Here is a 15,098-nt window from a genome sequence, read left to right as displayed (position 1 = left end):
GCGGGCTCTGAGCTGGTCACAAAAAGATGGAGGAAAAGATAATTGCTTTTTGTTTGATTAAAAAATATGTTCAACAACAATCTCATTAGAAAATAAAGCAAAAGTGCTATAATCTCATACAAATTCATTAACAAAAAATTATTGTTTTGTTTATGTAAAAAAAATAAAAATAAAAAAATACTAAATACAAAAATAAAAAATCCCCTGCGCCTGACGAGGACTCGAACCCTGATCTCTCGGCCGACAGCCTAATACTTTGACAACTCGGCCATTGCGACTCATGGAGCGGTGCGGGCAAAGGCATACACAAACGCTATCAGTTGACTGTCTGTGTTTGTTTTCACCACATATTTTTGGTGAAATTTTTGTGACTCTCTCCCTTGCATACCTAAATCATCTCAAGTCACAAAAATAGTCACTAATTGCTAGTCTCAAATTTAGTGACTTGAGATGAGACTGAATTACTGAATCCCAGAGCAAGATCTGCTTCATGTACAACCAAGAATGATAGAATACAAGATTGCGCCAATCGAGCTGAGAGCAACTGGCCGTGACGTCAAAAAATACCAGAATGAGAGAGCAAAGACGAATTCAATAAGAAAAAGAAGAAGAATCGAACATCTGGGGCGAAATTGAAAGGTTTGTTTACAAAGTGCATAATAAATCGCGGATTTGCGGAATTATTTAATTTTAAATGGTAAATTGGTTGTTTAAAAGTAAAGAATGTGTACTTATTAAATGCAATGCAAATCGCTGAAAGTGTTAAATCACTGCAATCATTATAATTATTTGCATTTTTTCAGTAATTGAACAAATACCAGCGGGCAGCCAGCGGGTCAGTTGCTGGTAACAATTTGCAGAACGATTCGGTGATCGTTGCATCGTCGTCAATTATTGAAATCAGTAACCAAGCTTTTAAAATAAATGAAAACCTCCTACTCCGCTATACATATAATTACTTTCATTATTTAGCTACTTTTCCGGCAGCCGCAACAAACGCTGGCCCAAGCCTGCAAATTGTTGCCAGCAACTGGAACGCTGGCTGCCCACTGGCACTTGTTCAACTACTTAAAAATTCACTTTGTAAACAAACCTTCGCACACATCAAACCACATCAAGCGGCTCATCTGGATGAAATGAAAAGGCTGTTAGATGTAATGCAGCAACGTGATCCCGATGTTCAACATCAGTTCAAAGAAAAGTCAAATGGGTTAGAAATGGCGCAGCTTATCATACGCCAGTTATCGGATAAGGCCAATGTAAACCAAGGCGGCAATCGTATAGAGACCTTGACGTAGACGCAATTTATGTACGAGGAACAGATTAGAGACTTACTAGTAAGTTAGAAGTAGAAGTGCATTTGAAGATGTTTACATTATTCTTACAGTCTATGGTGCAGGAATTTATGATGGTCACAAAATATATTGGCAAAAACATAGCAAGTGCATATGCCAAGTTGGAAAAATTGACAATGCGTGAGTATAAAATGAAAAGGTGTTCTTAATTATAAATATTACTTTACCTTTTCTTTTGCACTTGCCAAAAAGAAGAGTCTTTTTGATGATCGACCGCAAGAGATTCAAGAATTGACTTACATCATGGTGTATGCGTTACAATCTAAATTAGCCAGCATGGGCACCGACTTCAAACAGTTGTATACTGTCGTACTGTTGTATGTCAGAAACTTTAAACGTCTAAAGCTATATATAAGGAATTCGCAAGCTAACATAAAAGTTTTATAATGAAATTTCACACAATTAAAAAATAGTTGGTGGTGATTTATGCCACCTCACAAGCGCGGTTTTGCATTATCATGATACGCGGTTTTGCATTTTGTTGATACGCGGTTTTGTACTTTAAACGACGACTTGCAAAGGGCGCTATGTAAAATTTGTTCGATTTTTAGTTTTTGATGGATTACGTACCAGTATTTAAAGTAGTTTCATGTCCAGTAACAACAGAGTGGAAAATCTTTTTATATTCTGAAAAAATAGCATCAAATGTTAAGTCTTCTTCAAAAAGTCGCTATCATACTTATTTATAAACTTTCAAAAGTATCCATCTTCTGATGAACTTAGAGAACTGCTTTAGGTCGTATAGACTTTTAATGTTATCTTATGACATGTTATGTTACGTTACAATTTAATAAGGCTCTTTTTTATCCAAATTTTTAGGTAATAATAAAAAAGATTAAATTTAAATGTTACTTGTTGTCGTAGTCGTTTTTTCAAATTTATGGCTTTCTATTATAACATCACATAACGCTGTTTGCAAGTGGACTACTCATATGTACATTTCATATTCGTTATCACGACAGTCAAAAATTGATATCTTTGTTAATTTTTTGCGGCCCTGAAAAGGGCCTTTTGTGTATATATGGTATTGTGTATGTAGACCCAGATAGAAAACACAGGCTGTTTCCACTTTGACATAAGACCTAAAAATATATATACATTTTAAAATCATAACATCAAAGTAACAAAGTTGATTGTAGTACTTACCACTAAGCATAGCAACTTGAACATAATTCACGGGCGCTAGTGTTGAGTCCGACGAAACATCATAACAGTAAGTCTGTCTGACTTTCATTTCGTCGAAACTCACAACACATAGCTTCTGGGTGGTGGTCATGTGAGTAGAGGCTCCGAGCAGTTTGAAAACTGGTTGAATTAGTCCTCTAGAAATGTCAACCTTCTGGGCCCAACGTTGCAAGGTGCGAACTCCAGGAAGTGGAAATTCTTGCTTGTGCAGCAGACGGTATGCCTTTGGACTTGCAGCATATAGCGTAATGGACTGCGCTATGTCCTTTTCCGTCCAAGTTGGCCTCTTCGTGCCTTTTTTCATCTTGCTGATCTGACCAACAGAGAAAATTTTTGCCAACTTTTCTTCTACACTTGCCAACTCCATCCTCACCTCCGACAAGCTCTTACGCAATGACTCCACTTCCCAGTCATGCCTTTTCTGCTGCAAATGCGCTTCTCGCTTTAAACCCGCAATCTCGCTTTGTTGCCTGCTGTGTTCGCTTTTGAGAAAAGCGTTTTCGCGTAATGAAGCTCGTCTACATAAATACGTATAAACAAAAAAAATTTTAATATGGTTTGTATAGATATATATATATATGTATGTATGTAAATTTAATTAAACTTTGAACTTACAATTTTCTTGCAGATCCTCAACCTCCTTAAGCGTGCTGTCATAGTAAAACACCTTGCTAGGTGTTGTGGCACGATGTGGGGAACACAGAGGCGTCAACGCATATGGCAATATGCCACAGTTCTCCTCGTCCGCGCGGTTATGGCCCATAAGACCTTCGGCTTCTGAAATGTACTTTTTTATAACTAGGAGAACTTCAACTATATAAACTTGTAATGCCTTTGGAAGTGGGCTGCTCCAGTAGATCGCTCACAATGGTTTTGTACACTTGCTGCTGGGCTTCCTTGTCAGGATCTGGTATTTCCGCAGCAGGCTTGAAAATTGTCGGCACAACGCCCCGCTTTAGTTTACGCTTTTCAGCGTAGCCTAACACAATTTAAAACATTTCTTTTAATAAAATGCAGTGTTACTGAAAAGTGAAAAATATAAGCCCCCGGGGGTTTCATATTTACGATGAGGGCGGCTACCTTTCGTGAAATTTACTCCTGAGTCACACCATCCTCACGAAATCCAATAAGCGTTTATTGGCGAATTAAATAGTATAACTTACCCTTTTTATATTGAAGCTCGTTCTCGAAGTCATCAGTGGTGAAGTGTTTTACACAGATGACGCTGGTTCGGGCGTTGAAAATCGTTGGTCTCCGAACTGCAGAACTGGATCCACTTTTCCACCAACTCAATGTCGGCCGGAAAACTAAAAAAACCGCACCCAGATCCTTTGGCACTTACACTAGCACAATTAACCACTGCACACCTCATTTTTTTCTTTAATTTATAACTTTTTTTATAAGTTTTCACAAAAAACAAAACAACGCTCAAAGTCTTCCGAATTTGTAAATTTGTGAAGTTGAAATAACCTAAAATGTCAAGAACCAGAAAATGTAAACAAAAGTATTGTGTGACGTCAGCGAATGTTTGGATGCTGTCAAATCGACGAAGAGAGGGTTAGCGGTCCGCGAATGGCGCGACCTTTATTTTCTGGATCGTGATGTACAACCTGGTTTTCATACCCGCGATCGCTGATCACCACGCTGTCTGTCCGTTTATCTGCACGTCCGTCCGTAAATCTACGTTGCTACTCACAACTAACTTTTTTTTTGCTTTTTTTTACAATTTAATAATTAAAAATTTCTTTTGGTTTTACAAAGCTTAAAAAAACATGTGTGTTTTCATCCCCTCTCAGCTATAATTTTTTTTTACTTCTTTGTGGCCTTCACCGTATTTGTCATTTGGCTTATAATTAGTACCACCACTGATTTTTTCAACGTTTTTCAGTTTTTCTGGGTTTCTTAAATTTTTAAACACTGATTACACAGTGCTACAAAAAAGAATAAAGCAGAAATACCTGGTAAGGAATTTTCCAAACACCCCCAAAACCGTTAAAACCCAGTTTTTCGTACTTTTGCGCACTTATAAGTTGATTAAGAACCGAGTTTCAGTTTATTGCCGGGTTTAAGAAAAAGAAACTTGGACCTTTCGAACTATACATATTGTGAATAAAGAAACACTTTTTTTTAATTTTTTCACCTTTTTTAAATTGTGGTAAGGTTTTCTAAGCACTATTTTATACGAAAACAATACTAGTCCTAAATTGATTGTAAAACTAAATTTAATAACGAAAAAACTAGTGTTTTGCAAGACTGCGAGTTAGTTTCATATATCCCAGCTTTTAATGCAGTGGTGGTAGGACAACATTTTCAGCTTTAACCAATGGGACGTTCAAAACTTTTTTCGTCGTATTTAATGCGGCTCTCGGGATGGGCATAATTTGCGATCGTAGAAAACGTCAAATTAAAAAAAAACGGTCTAGCAACAATTTTTTGGTTGTATAGCCAAAAATAAGCCAAAGAAGGTCTCACTTTTTTGACTTACTTGCTTAATGCCGTCCTTACTACGGGTTTTATGGAAGGTGTCACAAATAAAAATGATTCTCAAACCCGGAAAAAGTGCTGATAAAGTAGAATCATATCGACCAATTAGCTTACTACCCACAATCTCCAAACGCATGGAAGTTTTGTTCCTTAAGAGGTTACTTCCAATCATAGAAGAGCGAAAACTCATACCCAATCCATGAACGAAAGACACAAGATCACGCGGGACGGAAAGAACGAAAAAAGTTATTTTCTAGCTGCCGAAATCTCGACGCCATCTTTGCTGTAAGAAGTAAACAACGAAGAGAACGGAGAAAACCGCGAAATTGTTGAACGCATGAAAAATCATTTTTATTATGCAAATTCTTCTAAAAATCATGCCGTTGTGTTAAATTATTCTTTATCTTATGTGTACACACGTTGTCACAAGCGAAAATGAAGAAAATTGCAGTAAAAAGCCACCACCAAATTGTAAGCAACGAAGAAATGTAAATAAACGGCTAATGTCAAAATCGTTCAACTTTTTTCCTTAATGCGATTCTAACGGGCTACTCTCCTGCCCGCGTGATCTTGTCTTTTTGGTTCATGTACCCAATCATCAATTTGGCTTCAGGAGAAAACACAGCAGAATTGAACGAGTCCACAGGCTGGTTAAAAAGATTTACTCTGTCTTCGACCAAAAAAAGTATTGTAAAAGTGCTGCCTTCCTCGATATTTCACAAGCTTTATTCAGTCCTACCTTAAAAATCGCTATTCTTCATCAAACAGGGTATGGAACAGTCCAAACTTCATGAAGGCTTAGCAGGCGTACCCCAAGGAAGCGTTATGGGCCCAATCCTATATTTACTCTACACATATGACCTCCCTACTTCGGAAAGAATCACCGTCGGTACCTTTATTGATGATACTGCTCTTTTATCAGTGGATGCTGACCCTAATTTGGCTTCACTCAAACTTCAGGGAGGCTTAAATGAGATAGCTCTCTGGTTAAACGATTGGCGAATAAAGTCCCATGAGTCAAAATCCATCCAGGTGGCATTCACCCTCAAGCGATATCCCTCTCCGCCCGTCAAACTCAATGGTGGTTATATACCCCAAAGCAACGAGACTAAATATCTTGGTATGCACCTTGATAGAAAGCTAAACTAGAGAACGCATATATTTTCAAAACGAAAGGCCCTAGGACTTAAACTTACTAATCGGCAATGGCTTATGAATCGTCGCTCTCAATTATCTATTGATAATAAACTTCTCATAAACTCTACTATTATAAAACTGCAGCAAACTCTGACATAGAAATACTTCGAAGATTCCAATCAAAAACTCTCAGAAGTAGTGTTAACGCACCATATTATGTCACAAATGAGCAACTGAATCGTGGTCTTAAAGTCCTAACCGTTGCAGAGGAAATCAAAAAACAAACTGTCTCTTATAATCTGGACTGAAAACCCACCCTAACCCCTTATAACAGAAATGACATCCTGCCGAAACGTTTTCACTCGGCTGAGGAAAAAAACACAAAAGATCTTCTTAGTTGAGTATACAAGTTGATTGCGAGAAAGTATTGGTTGTGCCAGTGGGCACACTCCATTCATGTTACTAAAGTATTATCTTGTGACAACTAATACAGTTGTTAAATGTAACAAATACAGGTGACAATAAAATTAGGATTACAAAAATAAATAAATAAAAAGTGTAATAACTCAGTTAACTTACGTCCGATTTTTGAAAATAAACTCTCGTTTTTCCGTTATTACATTTAGTTTTACAATCAATTTAGCCCCAAAACTGAAAAAGTCACAAAATATATGTTTTCTGGGTAAATACACACAGATCTCTTAGGCTTCTTTATTTGCATATATATCGTTCAAAAGGCCCAAGTTTCTTCTTTTTAAACCCGGCAATAAACTGAAACTTGGTTCATAATCAACTAAGTTACAGGCTTATAACTGCGCAAAAGTACGAAAAAAACAGTTTTATAACGGTAAATCAAGATTTTGGGTGTTTGGCAAATTTCATATTTCGAGTCTTGTTTTACTTGAAAAAACCTACCAAAAAATGTACATAACTTCCCAGGTATTTTTTTAGTGTCGCACAGTGTAATATTGGTTTCATTCTAGGTATATGTACAAATCGATGGTCCTCTGCAATATTGACACAACCCAAAATTTAATATTTTTCAGTTCAGCCAATTAAAGGTTTTGTGTTTCGTAAATTAGCAATATGTAATATATCTTGGAACGTAATTATTCCACATTATTTGCAGCGACTCTGTATGGAAAATATGTAAGCACTCAAATTATGATTTTTTCTAAAGGATTTAGTAAAGGCTCGACTGAAAAAAATACGAAAAAAGTATGAACTCCTAAGTAGCTGAACGAAAGGAACTCCACTAGTTTATTGAACAACGGCACAATACGAAAAATGTCGTTATTTCCCCTAAAAGCATAAACAGTTTTGACTTATGCCAATATTCACGATAAATATGATTCATGTGCCACTGTTCAGTAATAAGGGCTGCATGCAAGGTGGCGTTACTAGATCAGCTGATTTTGTGTATGCGTTTCGCCTCACGGTAGTGTATTTGTACACCTACGCCCTGCTAATTGTGATCGGCAGGACATTCCAATTATAAAAAGTCTATTTCAACGCATTGAGAGCATTTATGAGCTTAGCATCCTTATTGCAACAGGACTGTCATAGTATTTGCTTACGTCACTTATCGACTTCACACCCTTGTGCAGTGTGTACACTTCTTTTCTAAGGGCAGACTCTTAAAACTGCTGCAACAGTCTAGAGAGCTCGTGACAGAAGACTCTTCCCATCAACCCTTACACAAAGCTTCGATCTATCCTTGCACTACTCCTTCCAGCCACCCTACCTCTCGCCATTCAATCATCCATTTAGATAAGTTGTGAAGTTGAGAAAAGGCTAGATAGTAGGTAAATAGATAGGTGCCCTAAAGCAGAACGCCTCTGTGCCCCCAACTGGAAAAATTGCACTCCCCCTTTCTGAACTTTTTTGGGTCACTCACTCGTACTTCGTCAAAGAAATGTGACCCAAATTGACGCAACCTGCTCCTGGAGAGTGTAGGATTACAGTATATTTGGCTTAGCTGTCCTTCCTTCTTTACACGAAGAACTTGTGCGCTTAACCGAAAAAAGCATATGCTTTAATGAGGAAGTTTTCCGAATCCCTATGAAACCAAATAACGGAGGAGCACTTACCACGTAGATATTACTGCAAACGAAGTTTTTTCCGTATGGTATTTAACTGTCTATATAACTACATAAAATGATAGCCGTTTTTCGTTATTCTGCAAGATGAGCAAAATAAATGAATAATAAAAATAATAATAGATTGGCGATTACACATATGTTAGTGTTTGGCCGAGCTTCTCCTCCAATTTGTGGCGTGCGATGTTGTCACACAAAGCGGAGGGACCTACAGTTCTACGCCGACTCCGAACGGCGATTGTGTTTTTATGAGAAGCTGTTTTTCATGGCAGAAATACACTCGGAGGTTTGCCATTGCCTGCCGAGGGACGACCGCTGTTAAGAAAAAACCTTTTCTATATTTTTGCGATGTTGCTTTGACCACTGCTTACCACTACACCACAGCGGCCGCCGCAAAATAAATGAATGCTTGTAAAATTGGGGTAAGTGTAGAGCCAGTACAGGTAAAGTAATACTTTCTTTGATAATTGATAATAGTTGCATAATGTTTATGGTAGGTATGGCTAATGTGCAGATATGTTGAATGCACCTATTGGAGCAGTTTCCTTATACATAAATGTTAAAATTAATGCAGCTGATGCGCATTTAGGGGTAGTTATCTTAAATGTGCACATAAGTATAAAGACAGCAAAGCAAAATATACTGTATTACTGAAGATATGAGGAATTGTCTCCCCTTCCTCCTAGTATTTGAAGCTTGTGCATCATCAGCAAACCGGCACTCTGAGCTGTTCCGCATGTTTACCTATAAGATAAGGGCCGTTTTGAGCTCTTGGTGTTGGATAACTTCTCTGCTTTCAACAAATGTAAACTTCGAGGTTTTTTTTCGATTCATCTAGTCCACGTTTGCCTAGATATCCCGCATGTCGTGCTCAGTATCCATCTTTTATTTGCTAATGGTTCCCTCATCCCCTGCAGGTTTGTTCTTCTATACAAATCTCTGTGATAGGGAAAGCAATAGAGATGCAAAACTATCGATGGCACTATCGATAGTATCGATGTTTTTTTATTTTTCCCTACTATCGATTGTTTTTTGGTCCTATCGATAGTCCGACAGACATGTGATTCAGTGTTTATTTTAGTTTTATTTCTTCTTTTCTTTTCATTTCTCTTAAATATCCAAGTTGAACTAAAAATTTGGTTGCTATTTTTTTAAAAGAGTAATGTCAAATTTCGAAAATGACGGAAAACCTTGCATCTTTTAAAATACTGCTAAAAAAACTGATACAAATTAATTTATACCAAAACTTTCAATATTATCTATCTACTATTTAATAAAAGGTAGATAAAAACCATTACCTCTCAGATAAAAAATGAATGTCTTATATATGACGGAGGATATCGAAAACCACAAATATAAAATTTCAGTACGCCCAATTTTATTCCATTTCAACTCAATTTAAGTTTTCAATAACTTTACTTCTAACTTAACGGTTAAACAATTAAAAAAGTGTCAGCAGTTTACAAGGTTATCGAAACGTAATTTCGGAATATATTCTTAAGGAAATCTTCATACGAAAATTGAGCCAAAACCATATAAATACGATACTATCGACGATATATCGATAGTTTTGAAAATAATATCGAAAACTATCGATGGCCTGACTATCGATAGTTTTGCACCTCTAGAAAGCAAACGAGATTCAAACTGCTCTGTTTAGCCATCTGCAGTAGGGTTCGGCGACATTCCAGCACAGTTTTCGTGTTAATCTTGATATAGCTACGGGCTCTAATTTTTACTTTGCGGCCACTGAAATGGATACCATCTTTTCCGATTACATACATGGGTTCGGAGTTTATTTACAACTTCCATTAGGAATCAAAGCGACTTCTAAATAAAACTTTTGAATGCGAACTCCAAATTAAAAGTTATTTTAAAATGAAATGTTAAGAATTCTTTAACTATTTAAACACTGAAAGTGGAAATGATCCCATGATTGGTATTCAAATATGTCATACGTATTACCTATTATTAGGTTTGTTCCACAAGCTACTCTAAGTCACTTCGAGTTACACATACACGTTCCACAAGTAAGTTTTACCCCGGGATTCAGTAAATCAATCTCATCTCAAGTCACTAGATTTGAGACTAGCAATTAGTAACTATTTTTGTGACTTGAGATGATTTGGCTATTCAGTGAGAGGGAGTCACAAAAAATTCACCAACAATTTGTGGTGAAAACAAACAGAGACAGTCAGTGGATAGCATGTCCCAGTGGGAGATGATAAAAAAGTCCAACAAACATTCATTTATCAATAACATGCAAAAATAGGTTTTAAACGCATTTAATAAGCAGTGAAATTCATTAAAAATATAAAAAATTTCGTTTTTGAAAAGCCTTCATAAGAATATATTTGTTACATTTTTTATTTACTACTTTTAAGCGTATAGATTTTTTAGAAATCCTTTGAATTTCGCCAAACTCAACAATCAATTAATGCCATCACAAGCGCATGGCGTGGGTCTTAATATCCAACGCACAAGAAAAAGCACAGTTCATACTTTATAAAAGGTCATACCTGATCCCTCGAAACCTTCTACAGACCCCTGGGGAACCATTGGAAAATGGGCTAAAATTAGCATTTTGACACCGGAAATGTAAACTCGATAAACAGTATAAAGTGTATACCCTTGACTAAAAGTGTTTAAAAACTTTTTGGTCGGGTGACCAATTCGGACACAATAGCCTGAAATCATTGGGCAAATAACTAAACCATATCCAACTAAAATACTGAATGTAACATATAAAAACTGTATTTTCAGTGCCTGAGCCATTGGAAAAATCAGGTCCGCTCCAAGGCACGAAAGGCAAAGGCTGATAGCAAGCCTTTGAGCAGCAAGCACTAGATACGTTCGGGGCAGCCGTGATTGATGGTGTGGTCGAAATGCCAATCCTTGGTACAATTTTCATTGTTTAAAAATACTCAAAAATTTTCTAGAAATAACAATTTTGAAATTTTAATGAAAATTGTTCGACTTTTTGCGAACTTTATATAAAGTGTGAAACTTTTATTTGTATTGTTTATGTTAAAGAATGAACTATATATCGATGGCTGAGTGGAAGACCTATCTACCTAGATCGACCTATCTCGGCAGCCAATTCGAAAACGCCCTATCTCAGGAATTTTTTCAACAAAACCCTATTTCAGAATTTGATTGAAAAGCACCCTATCTCAGAATGTGTTAGAACAAGGTGTACACTTACACTTGACACTGACTGTACATCTTTGAAAAATCCATGAATTGCCGGAATTTTCCTGCATCACTTGACCTGGTTTTATATGAGTTAACTATGTGAAAATTAATGAATGTTAGAATATAGTATATAAGATCATCTTTACAAATACTATTTTTAAGTTTAACGTTGCTAATGCGTTTAAGCATGTTTGGCGAGCTCTTTTCCCTTTTGAGTAGTACTGAGTCGGTTCGACTGTATTGAGGGAGTCATGAAAAGGCTGGTCTTCAGGAGATACGCTACCGTCTTCATCTATATAAATGCCACATTTTTGCAACATATTGTGAAATATTGCACAAGTATATACAAAAAATCCAACATTTAAATGTGAATATTTGAGCACTCGTTCCATAGATAAGCAGCGAAAGGCTCACTCAATACAGTTCCTCGCCCTTATATGCACTTTATTAAACTGGTTTTCACTGGGTGATGAAGGGTTGGCAATAGGCGTTAGAAGCCATGGCTCTAAGGGATAGCCAGAGTCCCCAAGAAGCCACCTAAAAGAACCAGGAGAATATTCCCTTATTAATTTTATTCTTGCTGGTGATGTCGTCCATATGCCGGAATCGTGACATGAACCAGGAAAGCGAGCATTAATGTGGCGGAAGATGAGGTCCTGGTCGCAAACCTATGGAAAGGGTGGATTTATTTATTAACTGCGAAATACTACATATTTGTAATACTTTTTACACAAACGTTTGCATATGTACATATGTATATGTATGTATACTTACCGCTTCAACATTAACACTATAGTATCCCTTGCGATTCATGTAATCATGAGCCACAATATTTGGTGTTAACGAAACAGGCGCAAGTATGGCAATATGAGTGCAGTCTATTGCACCAATTACGCCCTTTATGCCGAACTTGTTGTGCTTTTCATATATTTATGTGTTAGATTGAATACACAACTTACCCTCTTTTTACAACGCTTTTATCAACTTGCACTGTTGTGTTCCAGAAACTTTCAATGTTGTGTTCCAGAAACTTTCAATGTTGTGTGTCCGACACCATAAAGCAAAGCTTTGAAAAGCTCCTATAAAAAAGCATAGTGAATAGGGGGAGGTAGATGACATCTAGATGTCGCCCTATGTACTACGTTTGCTACACCGGAAATAGACGACACGCCATTTCTTTAAATAAATTTAATTGGTGCTCGTTTGTATGTACATACATATGTAAATGCATGTGTGTGCACCTTTCTATTAATATCGTTGAATTATTTTAATATCTATTGCAAACTTTTATTCAGACAGGACTAAAAAGTAGAAAATAAATAATATAAAAAAAAAACTTTTTAATATACAACGCTTTTATAAATGGACTAAAAAGTAGAAAATAATATTTCTCAGTCCCATAGAATTTGTTTTGATAACTTTTGATTTTGAAATTTTAGCAAAAGTCATTATAAACAATCTATGAAATTGAAAATGAAAAGCGTGGGGCGCATGTAATACACTTGAATTGATAAGAAAAGTAATATATGAATGTATGTATGTGGGTATATGAATAACGACCGCATAAAATCGATTTCAAAGTTCTACTTTCGCTGTAGAAATTTTAGGTCTACGTTGTGTAGTTTGACTATTGTCAATTAAATCGAATGCTTTGTATTGCATGCGCTCCACGTTTTTCATTTTCAATTTCATAGATTGTTTATAATGACTTTTGCTAAAATTTCAAAATCAAAAGTTATCAAAACAAATTCTATGGGACTGAGAAGTATTATTTTCTACTTTTTAGTCCATTTATAAAAGCGTTGTATATTAAAAAGTTTTTTTTTTATATTATTTATTATATTGTTGTATTGTTCAGTCGTATTGGGAAAGCTAATTTCACTATGTTTGTGTTCGACTACAAGTCTGCAAATATAATTAATATTGCGTGAAACACTAGCTTGACTCATAGCACAGAAGTGACCACTTCCCACACAGCTTTGATACGATCCATTGGAGAGAAAGTACAAAACTGAAATAAACTAAAATCAAAGGAACGTTTAGTGCCGCGATTCTACATTAATATTCCAAATTAACTTACTCGAAGCTCAAATGAAATTCCAAATTTGCGGCTGTCGTGCGGTTTTAAGCCCTGGATAAGGTCCCAGCATAAAGATTTTGGAAGTCTAAAGAAGTCCCTGAAAGTATTTTCATCCAGTGCAAACGGATCTTCTTTATCACGCAAACATTTTAGATTTCACCTCTGGGCATTTCTATAAGACAAAAAAATTGTTATTTACGTTTATTCATTAAAAATATTAATTTAATAAAAGATACCTTATTTCAGCTTCGAGTTTTTTCGCACATAAATAAAAAGCAATTATTTCTTCCTCCATATTGTGTAAATTTTCTGACTTGTTTGTTTGTTTGTTTGTTGATTTATGTTATTGGCCCTGCTTCTAATGAAGCTATAACGCCACGACTAATTCGTTTTATGTTTGTGCTTATTTATACGTCTAGTTCAGTTTCTTTAATAAATTTATGCAAATTTTAATAGTTGATTGTAACTTCCTGCGTTCATGAAGTTTACAAGCGAGTCAGTTTGACATAAGGTTGGGAATTTTTCTCTTGCAGTGTTGTATTTATTACATTCAAAAACTATATGGTCGATATTTTCAGGTACATTGCAGATATCGCAATTTATTTCATCCTGGATGTTCATTTTGTTTAGCGTTACTTTGCAGAAACCGTGTCCGCTTATTATTTTGTTGATCTTTTTGATGTTTGTAGATTTTTTGGATTTGAAAGCTTTGTGGGAAAACCATGGTTTCTTGTTTATCAGGGGGAAAACAAGGCCATAATTTATTCCTTTAGTTTGTGTTTGATTTGAGTACTGCGTTTGCCATTTTTGGTTTATTATTTGGTATATTTTAATGTAACTGTCATTCAAAGTGAGTTTATAATAAGTTTCTTGTCCGGCTTCCTTCGCGTTTTTTGCTGCTACATCCACGGTGTCGTTTTCTTTAATGCCGGTATGGCTTGGTATGTAATGAAATTCGATCGAATCTAAACTGTTATTAATTTTCGTTATAATGCTGTTAATGATAAAGTTGTTGTGCTTGTTTTCAATGGCCATTAAACCGCTGAGGCTGTCTATTAATATCGCGACTTTTTTGAAATTGTTATCAATAGCATAATTTATGGCTTTATCAATTGCTATTAGTTCAGCTGTCATTGATGAAAGTACTTCGTTGATGTAAAAACTTTTTGTAATTTTTCGTGCTTCATGGTGAAACGCTGCTCCTGTAAAGTTTTCTTTGATTGATCCATCAGTATAAATTATTTCAATTTCATCGGTTTTTAATTTTTCTATTTTTTTTTTATATTTGTAGAGTAATTTCTTTAGACGTTGATGATTTGCTTTTGCCTCTTGGAAAAAATTTTAGTTGGGTTTGTATTTTGTTTGTTTGTTCACATTTGGGTCTATATATTATTGAATATATTTTGGAATGTCTGGTATGTTTTGGTATAGCTGGTGTTTATGAATATATTTTTTGTTAATATCTCTTTGGCAGGTAGATTGTATGCAAAACATTTTGCTATTTCTTTAGCTGTGTCGAATTGAAATCTTAGATGAGGTGGGAGTTCAGCAGCCATGTGGTAT

At 35.8% G+C, this 15,098-nt stretch overlaps 1 protein-coding gene across 1 annotated transcript; it reads right to left on the bottom strand.

Moving 5' to 3' along the window:
• Positions 1-11,874: 11,874 nt before the first annotated feature.
• On the bottom strand, positions 11,875-13,679 carry LOC118756411 (putative nuclease HARBI1; the record flags this gene model as incomplete). The annotated part of the gene is made up of 3 exons (XM_036491179.1): positions 11,875-12,367; positions 13,264-13,476; positions 13,536-13,679. Coding segments are annotated over 3 exons (543 nt in total), but the record flags the coding sequence as incomplete, so codon positions are not given.
• Positions 13,680-15,098: the final 1,419 nt, after the last annotated feature.

This window comes from Rhagoletis pomonella, unplaced genomic scaffold (genome assembly GCF_013731165.1).
Source record: "Rhagoletis pomonella isolate Grant_MI unplaced genomic scaffold, Rhpom_1.0 Rhpom_scaffold_00002, whole genome shotgun sequence".
Classification (NCBI taxonomy): Eukaryota; Metazoa; Arthropoda; class Insecta; order Diptera; family Tephritidae; genus Rhagoletis; species Rhagoletis pomonella.
Note: the sequence above shows the minus strand (reverse complement) of the source record. Positions and strands in the feature narration are given on the sequence as shown.